The following is a 13,463-nucleotide window of genomic DNA, read 5'->3' as shown; positions in this document are numbered from 1 at the left end:
ACCTGGGATGGGTGCTCCCGGATGGTTGAGTTGACCTCCTTGTTCTCCCTCCTTTTTATAGCTGGACACAGTGACTTAAGGAAAAAACCACACAACTTTGGAACTTTCTGTAAGCCCAAACAGAGGCAGACTGTTGAGTTGTCAAAGACATTGTCAGCCTGTAAAAGGAAATTCCATGTCAGGTTGCTGACCTCAGGGCCAGCAGTTCAAAACTACTAGTTGCTCCTTGGGAGAGAGAGAAGGCTTTCCCCTCCTATATTGATTTACATCTTAGAAACCCACAGGGGCAGTTCTGTGAATCGACTCGATGGCAGTGAGTTTTGGTTTCGGGTTTGGCTTATGTTTGCAGGTTTCCTAGACACCGTGCCTAAGGAAGGGAATGCCATCATCGGAGATGTTTCCCGTAAGCCAGCGCCTGTTTTGTAAGGACAGACATGGCCCAGAAACGTGAGCCTTATTTGCTGTGCTACCTGAACCTCAAAGACAATGACCTGAGAGGAGCAATGGTCTTCTTTCTCATTCAAATACGTTCATCCTTGATTGACTTTAGTCTTGCCTTTCATATCTTTTGGCAATCAAACTTTCTTTTGAGCTCTACTCTTGTCATATAAATGATCTCAAGGCTTGTGTTTCTTAAGCCTGAAGCTGCTCACACCATACTAAGCATTATAGATTTGCTGATCAGAACTTCTCTATTTATCAAAACTTTTCAGGGGCTTCTCACTAGGTACAATGTAGAGCCCACCTCACTGCCATCGGGCCCATTCCAACTCCTAGGACCCCACAGGACAGGGCAGGACTGTCCCTGATGTTCGGAGACCCATAGATCCACACTGGCTAAAGTGCCTCATCTCTTTGCGGAACACATCTCGCTCTGACTCTGTTGTTCTTCCTCTTCCACATCCGCCTGGTTCTGAGGGGTGAATCCCGTTATTCTCTCCACATTCACTCAGCAGACTCTTCCCGAGGACTCGGGCTGTTTGTGAGCACCATGTACCCAAATCCAGTGCTGCACTGCCCAGCAGGGACTGCTTTGTGTTACGCACTTGTGCGCATCACTGCAAACCAGGTCATAGGGGGCAGAGCTCACCAAAGATGAGAGTATTTCCAAAAGGTCATGCAGAAGTGCCATTTTCTTTTAACTACATTTTCTTCCTTTTCTAAGCTGCTGTAACACTCCTCCTCTGACACTGACCGTTCACCCTCCCCCTCAACTCTCTTCCCTCCCCCCTACATTTGGGTCAGCAATCTGTTGCAAAGCTCTGTCACAGAACTCAAGAACTGTCCTTCCAGTTAGGGGTTACGAAGGAACGGGCTACAGCTTGGGGGGTCAGGGTCAGGAAGCTGCCGGCCAAACCTGCACAGCTCCCCTAGCGCTTCTCAATAGTGCCCTACCTCGTCTCAGCCATGCAAGACATCAGACCTTTCTCTCAGCCCTCCCTCGCCCCTCCAGGAGAACCCAGCTCCCTGGGGACAGGCCTCTCTGCTGGTGGCCTTCCTGCCTTTGGCCTCCACACTACTTAACTGCCCCATAGCCGGTGGGGCAAGTTTGTTGGAGTCTTTGAGCTGCATCCCCAGGGGCAGGTTTTGCTGTCAACTGCTGACTCAGCCTTGCTGACACTTGGTCTGCCTCAGGGTCCTTTCCAGGCTTCTCACTGTCATTGTTCACAGGCCTGGACCCATGTCTCAGCTCTTTGAGGAGGCTCCTCCCCATCTCTCTCTTTCTTCGCTCTTCTTTTTTTGGTCTGTGAAGTGTGTGTGTGTGTGTGTGTGTGTGCACAAACTGCTGGTTATTGTCAAGGCATGGCTCTTCTTCCAGGCCCACAACTGACCTATTTTCTCTTGTTGGCCACATTAATTTCCTGTGCATAAGTGTTCTGTTGTTACTTAATGTGCTTAAGCATATTGGCCATCCCTGCAAGGTGTGTGTAATAGGCCAGTCCATTGCAGGTTTCAGGCCAGGGCCAGACAGAAGTATTACATCGTTACGTTGTTATAGGTTAGCCAGGATATTCCCATCCACCTTGATAAAAGTAAGCTCTGCAGAAGAGCACTAAAGGAAAGGTCTGAGGGAAAATCTTCTCAAGCTGTTTTACCAAAGAACTAAGGAAAAGCCCACATAAAAGTGCTCATTTTATCACATCTTAACTGATAGACAAAGCTAAGACTTCAAATTGATTCTCTTAGCCGTCCACGGCTGTGTTGTGAACCACACGCGTACTTTCTCCCTTCCTGCATTATAAGTTAACATCTTTGCATGGCCAGCTGCACCATACTATAGTAGTATTTGGTTAGGGATCTTAACCTTTCTCATTTTTTCCAATTCCTAGTGTTAGTTCTAATACCTAGACATTGTTGTTTAGTGCATGGCTCTTTGTCCTATGTAGTGTATGGTCTTCATGTAATGAATGCTTGATTTTTTTTTTTTTTGGTAGGCTTATGGAGATTTTGCATGGAGTAACCCACTGCATCCAGATATCTTCCCTGGACTCCGGAAGATTGAAGCGGAAATTGTTAGGATGGCTTGTTCCCTTTTCAATGGAGGACCTAATTCCTGTGGCAGCGTAAGTACATGCACGTATCATCCAGTAGTTTTGTTTTGTTAAGCTCAAAATTGTGACATTTAAATACTTCTTATAATTTGGATTATATTCTGTCATCATTTTGGAGCATACTTTGTTTGACCATTTTTTCACTAATTTGAAATCCACATAAAGTTGCTAGAAATGCTTAAAGGACAATTTGTTCTTAGCTAATAAGAACTGCATCCAATTCTGCTCTTAGGGATATACCATAGAAAAACTAGTGTACACATCCTGGCCCACCAAGCCCTGAGGATGATGTTCCCGCTCAGGGCAGCGAGAGCACACTGAGGATCATAGGGCTGGCCCTACTATGAGACATGATGTCTCTCATTGACCCATAGCTACGGGGGACAACATTGGAGACACAGTCTTTGAAACCCAGGGGCAGTTCTACCCTGCCATATGGGCTCGCTGCGCGTCAGCATCAACTCGATGGCAGTGAGTTTTGTTGTTTTTCAGAGAAGAAAAATAGATAAGCTATAAAGCAGTGATTCTCAACCTTCTAGTGCCGTGACCCTTTAATACAGTTCCTTATGTTGTGACCCCAATCAAAATCATTTTGTTGCTGCTTCGTAACTATATTTGCTACTGTTATGAATCATAATTTAAGTCATAATGTGTTTCCCAATGATCTTGGGCGACTCCTGTGAAAGGGTCATTCAACCCCCCAAAGGGGTCGTGACCCACAGGTTGAGAACGGCTGCAGTAAAGGTATAACTAGAACGCAGTGACTGTTCCTAATCATAAGAGGGTGGAATGCATGAAAGGTTACCCCAGAGGTTATCATTGTTACAGATATGTGATTCCTTCAACAGCTGTGTCTGATAATACGCTTTAATTCTTCCATTGGATGTCTACATTTCATGCTAAAAATTCTGTTTGGTTTCTTTTTTTTTAATTCCCTCTTTTCAAATAATTTTAGTTGTTTGTTGTTGAGAGTATAAACAGTAAAACCTAGTTCACCCCAACAGTTTCAGCATGGACGCTCAGTGACAGTGCTTCCAGTCTGAGTTGTACAACCATGCTCACCTCCTGTTCTGCGCTGTTCCTCATTGACCTAAGTTCACTAACAGCCCCCATCCCCCCAGTGTTCCTGCCGAACCTTTTGTGTTGCTGTTGTCAATTTGATCCCATGCAGGCGGTTCTTCAAAACGCAGTTCTAAAGGCAAATCTTTTCTTCTTCTTCTTCTTTCTTCTTCTTTCTTCTTTTTCTTCTTCTTCTTCACTATTTAAGCCAAACTACTGTTTTCAAGGAATGTTTTGGTTTACGGTTTTTAGGATGATTTTAGGGCAAAGTTTAAGGGATTCATCTGCCCTGTGCAGCTATAGAAAGTCTAGAGTCCATGAAAATGGGAAGATGTAATGGACATTTTCCCATGATCAGGATCGTTTCTATAGAGCCTTTGATCAAAGCGTCCAGTAGTAGCATCTGGGCCCCACCCAGTTTCTCATGCTCTAATGGCAGAATTCTCCCAATCTTTTAAATTTATTTTTAAGTTTCTATTTATCTTTTCCAACAACTTTATTGGCACATAATTAATGTAATGCACAATTGAATAGTTCAATTTTATCAAGGGGAATTGTACAATCACCACCATACCTGTCTTAGAACATCCCTCTCCTCCACCCCATGATTCAATCGACTTTAAAATGAGTTGTGCAATGTGATCAGTTCTAATGCTCCCTCCCACCTCCTGCCTTCATTACTTACTACCCAAATCCCTTCCCTCCCTATAGCCTATCTCCCACCCCTGCCTTCCTGAATAATACCTGCATCAATTATTATCATGATACATCCACTTCTGTGCTTCACAGCTGGAAAACACAAAAGAAAACAGTGAAAAACAAATCTCCTTAAACTAGTAAGGATAAGAGCACATCAGTATAAAAACACAAATAACGTACAAGAGGGAGAAAACCCCCACAAACATTTAGAAAGCTGGGGAAACAATTTCTGTCATGGAACAAGTAAGGGACACTTGAACCCAGTAAAATTCAGGTCGTGTTTTTAGGGAGGTCAACTGGCCGAGCATCAAGCTTGACCCAGCATAATCCAGATCACAGTGGTGTCTCGTGAGGCTGTCTGGGGCCTGTGTGACTGACCAGAACAGATCTAGCAGCAGCTCGGTCTGACTGGAGACTGCGGATGGGTGGGGCGCCCACTATCCTCCACAGCCTTCTTTCCACACAGTAGGTGTCACAGTAGCTCTCATGCTTCTCTCCACAGTTCATTTTTGTTCTTGACATCTTTGAGTCACACAAGCTGGTGTGCTTCTGTGTGGACTTAGCTGGCTCCTCATTTAGCTAGCTGCTTGCTTTGATACAACCCTTTAAGGCCCCAGACACTATTTCAATTGCTCGCTGGGCACCATTAACTTTCTTCACCACACTTAACTGTAGCACCTTTATCTTTGGTGGTACTCACCTAATCTGGTGTCAACTTTAGGCTTAAGAGTGTAGGGGTGGAGTCTAGCCTGTCAATCCGGAGATAGCCAATGAGACTTCTGTGTGGGCATGGCCTTCTGAGAATTCTGGGAAATCTGGTACTGCTACTCCCTGGGAGACTTTGCAGAAGACAAGCCACATGGACACAACCAGACCTCAGAAGCTGGAGAAGCCACAGAGACCCCTGCCAGCACTGAGATGCTTACAACGCCACTGGCCCCAAAGACTTTCTACCCACTGGCTTGTGATTATCCTGCATTTGGCTTCATTGCATGCATTTCGTGAGTCTGAAGAGGACTTCATGGATTAGTTAACTGTTTATTTCTTATGTTATCTATCTATCTATAAAACAGTACAAATGGCTCAGTGCAACTCACTCCCATGAGACAGCTAGTACACCGGCAGTCCTTCAAGTCTTGAGGGCCCCAGGGTAGTCCTCTGTGGAGCAATTCAGGATATCTGGCCATAGGCAGCAAACAGCAAGCTGGTCACCAACAGTCAGCCAGATGACAGGGTCTGACAGTCCTCAGCTCAAGAGATGTACCTTCCAGTAACGTGGCGAAGCAGGTCTTGAAGGAACCTCAAGTGACAGTGACACAGTCCACGGTGTAGGTGCCCCACAGGTAGTGTAGCTTGCAAATGGAGGCACAGAACAAGCAAGGCAGCTGCACACTGGTCCGATGATCAAAGAGAGAGAGAGAGAGAGGTGAGTCATTTATCTCTCTGCCCTTCAACCAATCTCACATGTGTTCATTGGCCATGTTGCCACAACAAACCTACCTATCGCATCTTCAGTGATCATTTCATGAAGGTGAGTATGGAGCAGGGCCATGATGTAAGAATTAATTGCTCTGAAGTTGGAACTAGGATTTAGTGCAAACCCAGAACTCATTCTTGGATCTATGCTTTTTACTTTTTGCTGTGACTTGGGAATTAATAAATAGGTAGTATCATTACACAATTCAATCAGGTTAAACACAATTGTACAATTACTTCCATAGTCAGTCTGAAAACATACTTTTCCTCCCTGGGCTTCTTGATGTCATTTCCTTCTTATCGCCCCCACCCAGAATTCTATATAGCTCCTCCCCCCAAACCCTGGTTATATTTTCTTTCCCTATAGGCTCCACATCCCTAGGTTTCATTTACCAACAAACAGAGTGTTAGTCTGGGTAGACTAGAGAAACAAATTCATAAACATGCGTGTGTATCAGAGAGAGTTTTATATAAAGGGTAATTGTACATTAAGAAAACATCCCAACCCAATTCAGTCCAAGATCATAAGTCCAATATAGCCCATATGTCCGATACCAATCTATAAAGTCCTCTTCAGACTCACGAAACACATGCAATGATGCCAAATGCAGAACAATCACAAGCCAGTGGGTAGAAATTCTTTGCATCCAATGGCCTTGTAAGCATCTCGGCGCTGGCAGGGGTCTCTCTGTGGTTTCTGTGGCTTCAGTGGTCTCGTTGCATCAGGGTAGGTCCATGTGGCTTGTCAGCTGCAATGTCTCCCAGGGAGTGAACTGAGAGATTGTGTCTCCTGCCTCCAAGAAGGAAAATCAGATTTCCCAGAATTCTCAGGAGAAGGCCATGCCCACACAGAGGCCTCATTGACTATGATCTGAATGACAGGCTAGACTCCACCCCTACACTCTTAATCCTTAAATTGACACCAGATTAGGTGACGACCACATATAGTCCACTTCACCCAGTGGGGTTCCTATATCGGGTCTCACCAATGCTGCTTCTGGAGCATTCCATGTGCTCCAAAGATGCAAGAGTCAGTGTCCCAGTGTTCTATGGCACCTGACTTGGGTTCCTAGGACACCCACATATGCCCTAGGTCAAGTCTGCCCACCTGCTGAGCACCACTAAAGACCCTCCCCACCTAATGTTCCCAAGAGTATTTTTGGTCTCTTCTCCCCCCACCTGGAGGTCAGCCCTGCCTCCCTTCAACAGACAATCACCTATGTTCCCCCAAAACTTGACCATTCCTTCTCCCCACCTTCCACATTGCCCTACCCAGCCATAAACCTCATCTTTCTGACAGGGCAGCCTCAGAGCCTGGGACCTCACCCCAGATCCACATGGCAGATCCACATGGCTACTTCTCAACAGACACCAACCTCCCCACCACAAAAAAAAAAATCCATTTGATCCCAGCTGTTGTGAAGTGCCCTTATGCCAAGTGAGGGCATATTCTCTTATTCTTGATTGCTCCCTCTGATGCTCCGGGTGAGTGGAGACCAGGTGTTGTACCTTGAATCACCACTTGCAACCAATGAAACTAGGAGATAGAACATAAGCACTAACCATGTAATAAGGCCCATTAGCTAGATTGTTCCACGACTCTAAACCTCCAGACTAAGGAACCAAACCCACGAGGTGTTTGTTTATATAGAAGCAGCTTCAACAGGTATTCTTTTTTGTTGTTATTTAAAGTACACCGGCACACAACTTTTTCCAATTCAACTTTTTCCAGCTGTACAACTTATTGACAGCAATTATAATAATCAGCTAGGCACCCTAACTTTATTCAATGAGGTATTACCACCACTGTTAACACACCTTCCCACTCATGAAACCCATTAACATCGGACTCTATACATTTGCACCTCTCTTCTCTTTTTATATAAGTAAGACTTACAATATTTGTCCTTTTGTGATTGACTTCTTTCCCTTGCTATAAATATAATATCGTCAAGGTCCATGCATGCTGTAGCATGTATCCAGACTGACTTTCTCCTCCTGGCTGACTAGTGCCTATTGCATGTAAGTACCCTACTTTGTTGACGCACTCATCTGTTGATGGGCTTTAAGGGCAGTGGTTCTCAACCTGTGGGTTGTGACCCCTTTGGGGGTTGAACAACCACTTCACTGGGGTCGCCCAATTTATAACAGTAGCAAAATTATAGTTATGAAGTAGCAAGAAAAATAATTTTATGGTTGTGTGGTCACCACAACGTGAGGAACTATATTAAAGGGTCGCGGCATTAGGAAGGTTGAGAACCACTGTTTAAGGGATTCCCGTTTGACTATTGTGAAATATGCTGCAGAGAACAGTGTTATGTAAGGTTTTAAAAAAATAAATTTTATTGGGGGCTCTTAAAGCTGGTATCACAATCCATACATGCATCCATTGTGTCGAGTACATTTGTACATTTGTTGCCATCATCATTCTCAAAACATTTGCTTTCTACTTGAGCCCTGTCACTCCCTCATGAACTTTTGACCATTTATAAATTTTTTTTCATGTCTTACACCAACCTCTGTCTCCCTTCACCCTCTTTTCTGTTGTCTGTCCCACTGGGAAGGGGTTATATATTGATCGTTGTGATCGGTTCCCACTTGCCACCCCCAGCTTCCCCTCCTGGTATCACTACTCTCATTATTGGTCCTGAGGGGTTTATCTGTCCTGGATTCCCTGTGTTTTAAACACTTAACTGTATGAGTGTACATTCTCTGGTCTAAATGGATTTGTAAGGTGAATTTGGCTCATGATAATGGGTGGGGCGAGGGGGAGCATTAAATAAACAGAGGAAAGTTGTATGTTTCGTTGGTGCTGTACTGCACCCTGACTGGCTCATCTCTTCCTCGTGACCCTTCTGTGAGGGGATGTCCAGTTGTCTACAGATGGGCTTTTGAGTTCTGCCTTACTCCTCATTCACATAGGTATGATTTTTTTTGTTCTGGGTCTTTGATGCCTGATACCTAATCCCATTGACACCTCATGATCACACAGGCTGGTGTGCTTCTTCCAGGTGGGCTTTGTTGCTTCTCAGCTAGATGGCTGCTTGTTGATCTTCAAGTCTTTAAGACCCCAGATGCTTTATCTTTTGATAGCCGGGGACCATCAGCTTTCTTCACCACATTTGCTTTTGCACACATGTTGTCTTCAGCGATTGTGTCAGGGAAGGTGAGGATCACAGAGTGCCGGGTTATTAGGACAAAGTGTCCTTGCGTTGAGAGAGGACTTAAGTAGAGGCCCAATGTCCATCTGCTGCCGTAATACTTACCATGAAAATATATGTACATAGATCTATTTCCCTGTCGTTATAAATAAATTCATTTACACATGTCCATGTGTGTATTTAGACCTCTATAAATGTCCTTTTCTGCCTCCTAGTTCTTTCCTCTATTTCCTTTTTGTGGTAAGACTCTGAGTCTTTGTTTCAAGTCTTCTGGGTCAATACCTAGGAGTGGAATTGCTGCGTCACATGATAGTTCTGTTTCTAGCTTTTTGAGCATCTGTCTCAATGACTGTATCTTTTGCATTCCCACCAGCAGTGAACATGAGCTCCCATCCCCACTTCCTCACAACACTTGATCCTTTTAGTATTTTGTGACTTTGCCATCCCAGTGGGTGTGACATGGCACCTCATTGTGGTTCTGGCTTGCATCATCCGTCGGAGGGCTCATCATTTCATACGTTTTGGTGACCATTTGAATGTCTTTTTGATGAGAGGTCTGTTCAGGTCATTTGCCTGCTGTATGAATGGGTTCTTTTTGTTGTTAAGTTTATATAATAAACACACACACACACACATACACAGATTCTTATTTTCTAAAGAAGATCCTCCTAGTCCAGTGGTTCTCAATCTTTCTACTCTCTAATGCCGCGACCCTTTAATACACTTCCTCATGTTGTGGTGACCCGCCAACCATGAAATTATTTTCATTGCTACTTCATAACTATTTGCTACTGTTATGAATCAGGTGATTCCTGTGAAATCCCCAAAGGGGTCACGACCCACAGGTTGAGAACCACTGTCCAAGTCAGTAGCTTGCCTTTTCAGTTTTTTATAGTGTTCTGATGAACCAGAAGTTTCTCATTTTTATGCCTTCCTATTTATTTATGTTTTGCTTTTTGCATATTATATTTGAAAATCCATTGTTCAAAGTGTTGACCCTGCTATCTTTTAATATTTTATGGTTTCACATTTAGGGCCTTAATGCATTTTGATTTTATATATTTTTTGTAGTGTGAGGCTTGGATTCTGCTATAATTTTCTCCATTTGGAAATGCAGTTTTCCCAAAACTGTTTATTTCCTCATCGAATGGACTTCGCACTCTTGTCAAAATTCAGTTGAGCACAGCTATGTGGGTTCACTTCTGGACTCAGAGTTGTATGCCTCTGATCTGTGTGCCCCCTGTTGGACCTGGACCAGGTTTGGGGACTGCTGCACCTGTAGTATGTTTTCCAACCAGTAAGTGTGAGTTCCCCTACCTTGTTCTTCTTTCAGCACTTATTTGGGGTCTTTTACCATGCCCTTTTAAGTTGGAGGTGTTAAAACTTTATTTCTGCAAAGAAGGCTTAGCAGTGTTTTATTGGGATTACATTGAATCTATAGATCACGTTGGGTCGTGGTGACATCTTAACTATAGTGAGTCATCCTTAAATTTATGGAAGTCTTCTTTAACCTCTTTCAGCGGTATTTTGATCGTCATTTCATAGCTCAGCGAGTTCAGCACATACAGAGTGGAGGAATCACTAGGGCATCAGCACTGGGAACTGGTCCACCATCCCAGCACTCCCTTCCCTGTGCCTGAGCCATTAGCGGGATCCCCTGTGCAGCCCTGCCCCCGCCACTGCTTCCGAGGTTCAGCGGAAGGGCTAGGCCTATGTCCAAGCAGGGCTAGGGGCCCGAAGGGTCCAGGGATTTCCTGCACACTCTGTGCTAAAGGTTCTTTGGCCCAGAAAGTGGTGATTCTCCTAGAGCCCGCTTGTGGGGAGGGGTGAGGACGGGGCTCCAGGCCTGCGGTGTAGTTCTACACAAGTGTTTTGTTGTTTTCATCATTTGATACCCTCATGTTCTTTGTTAGATTTATCCTGTGTATTTTATTGTCTTAGATGCTATTGTAAATGGAATTGTTTCCGGAATTTCCCTTTCAGATTCCTGTTGCTGGTGTTTAGAAACCCAGCTGATTTTGTTTATGGATGTTTCACTCTCCACCTTTGCTAATCCTCTCTTGACTCAAGAAAAATTTTTGTGGAATCCTGGATTTTCCATATAGAGAATCATATTAATTCCTTTTTCTAAAGAACTTTTTGAAGCCTGTTTGTGTGTATATATTTTTAAATATCATATCTGTGAAGAGAGATGATTTTAATTGATCTTTTCCAAATTAGATACTTTTTATTGCTTTTTCGTCTTTTTTCTTTTTTAATCTTTTATTAGGGGTTCATACAACTCTTACCACAATCCATACACACATAAATTGTGTAAAGCACATTCGTTGCCCTCATCATTCTCAAAACATTTGCTCACCAGTTAAGCCCCTAGCATCAGCTCCTCATTTTTCCCCTCTGTCCCCGCTCCCCCTTCCCTCATGAACCCTTGATAATTTGTAAATTATTATTTTGTCATATCTTGCCTTGTCCGACATCTCCCTTCATCCACTTTTCTTTTGTCTGTCCCCCAGGGAGGAGGTCACATGTAGATCCTTGTAATCGGGTTCCCCTTTCCAAACCACCTTCCTCTACTCTCAGTATCACCACTCACACCCCTGGTCCTGAAGGGGTCATCCACCCTGGATTCCCTGTGTTTCCAGTTCCTATCTGTACCAGTGTACATCCTCTGCTCTATCCAGACTTGCAAGGTAGAACTGGGATCATGATGGGGGTTGGGGGGAGGAACTAGAGGAAAGTTGTATGTTTCATCGTTGCTACACTGCACCCTGACTGGCTCATCTCCTCCCCGAGACTCTTCTGTAATGGGATATTCAGTCTCCACTCCGTACTCCCCCTCATTCACTATGGTAAGATTTTTTGTTCTGATGATACCTGATCCCTTCGACACCTCGTGATCGCACAGGCTAGTGTGCTTCTTCCATGTAGGCTTTGTTGCTTCTGAGCTAGATGGCCGCTTGTTTACTTAACTTCAAGCCTTTATGACCCCAGATGCTATATCTTTTGATAGCTGGGCACCATCAGCTTTCTTCACCACATTTGCTTATGTATCCGTTTGTCTTCAGCGATCATATCATGCAGGTGAGCACACAATGATATGATTTTTTTGTTCTTTGATGCCTGATAACTGATCCCTTCAGCACCTCATGATCACGCAGACTGGTGTGCTTCTTCCATGTGGGTTTTGTTGCTTCTGAACTAGATGGCCGCTTGTTTACCTTCAAGCCTTTAACACCACAGATGCTATATCTTTTGATAGCTGGCACCATCAGCTTTCTTCATCACATTTGCTAATGTACCCGCTTTGTCTTCAGCGGTTGTGTGGGGTAGGTGGGCATCACAGAACGCCAATTTAATAGAAGAAAGTATTTTTGCATTGAGGGAGTACTTGGGTTGGAGACCCAATGTCCATCTGCTACCTTAATTCTAAACCTATCAATATGTGCACATAGATCCATTTCCCCATCCTCATATGTAAATATATTTGCATATGTACATGTCTTTATCTAGACCTCTATAAATGCCCTTTGCCTCCCAGCTCTTTCCTCTGTTTCCTTTTACTTTCTTCCTGTCCCACTATCATGCTCAGTCCCCACCAGGATTTCAGCAATTCCTCTTGGTTACATTACCCTTGATCTAGGCCTTCCACACCCTCCTCACCACCAATTTGGATCACTTGTTGTTCCCTTTTCCCTCGGTTTGTTAACACCACTACCTTTCCCCCTACCTCCTCATCTCCCATACCCCCCCTGAACTGTCAGTCGCGTTGTTTCTCCTCCAGATTGTTCATCCAGCCTATTTTATTTAGACAGACCTGCAGAGATAATAACATGCACAAAAATAAGACAGAGCAAAACCAAGCAACAATATACAACAAAACAACAACAAACCAATGACAAAAAAGACAAAACAAAACACAACAAGAAAGAAAAGCTTATAGTTATTTCAAGGATTATTATTTAGGAGTGTTTTCCAGTCTAGTCTGTTGGGCCCTGCCCCAAATGTCCACCTTCAGCATTTCCTGGGGACCTCGCCGCTGCATTCCCTTGCTGTTCTGTTGCACCCCCTTAGTGTTTTGCCTTGGTATGGCAGGATCAGATCGAGTGCAGTTCTCACACTGTGTCTCCGGTGTTGTCGCTTGTAGGGCTATGGGTCAGTGAGGGGCGTTATGTCTCATAGTGGGGCCGGCCATGTAGTCCTCTCTGTGGACTGGCTGTTCTAATCGGGGTCATCGTCCTCTAGGCCTGGTTTGCCAGGATGTGCGCCACTCTCTCTTCCTCCCCCTTCATCTTCTCCCGTGTGCTCTGATCAGATATGTCCCTCTCCCGGAGCTGCAGATTCAATGCCATTCTTTGAAATAAATTCTTCTGGGGGGAGGGGTAGGTGTCCGCTTAGTATAGTTGGGATCGGGGCTGGCCCCACTTTTTCTTGTCTTATTTCTTTGGCTACAGTGTCTAATACATTATTGTGATAGAACAGACACTCTTGTTTGGTTTCCAATTCTGAGAAGGAGGAA

General features: G+C 44.3%; 1 protein-coding gene across 2 annotated transcripts in view; it reads left to right on the top strand.

The window, feature by feature from the left end:
- The window catches only part of LOC142428742 (sphingosine-1-phosphate lyase 1), a 66,051-nt gene that overhangs the window by 38,696 nt on the left and 13,892 nt on the right, over window positions 1–13,463 (top strand). For both annotated transcript variants that reach the window (XM_075533559.1, XM_075533560.1), the window contains one exon: window positions 2,436–2,564. In XM_075533559.1, the coding sequence (XP_075389674.1) occupies window positions 2,436–2,564 (129 nt within the window). The remainder of the gene's footprint in view (window positions 1–2,435; window positions 2,565–13,463) is intronic.

The sequence above is a fragment of the Tenrec ecaudatus genome, chromosome 16, assembly GCF_050624435.1.
Source record: "Tenrec ecaudatus isolate mTenEca1 chromosome 16, mTenEca1.hap1, whole genome shotgun sequence".
Classification (NCBI taxonomy): Eukaryota; Metazoa; Chordata; class Mammalia; order Afrosoricida; family Tenrecidae; genus Tenrec; species Tenrec ecaudatus.
Note: the sequence above shows the minus strand (reverse complement) of the source record. Positions and strands in the feature narration are given on the sequence as shown.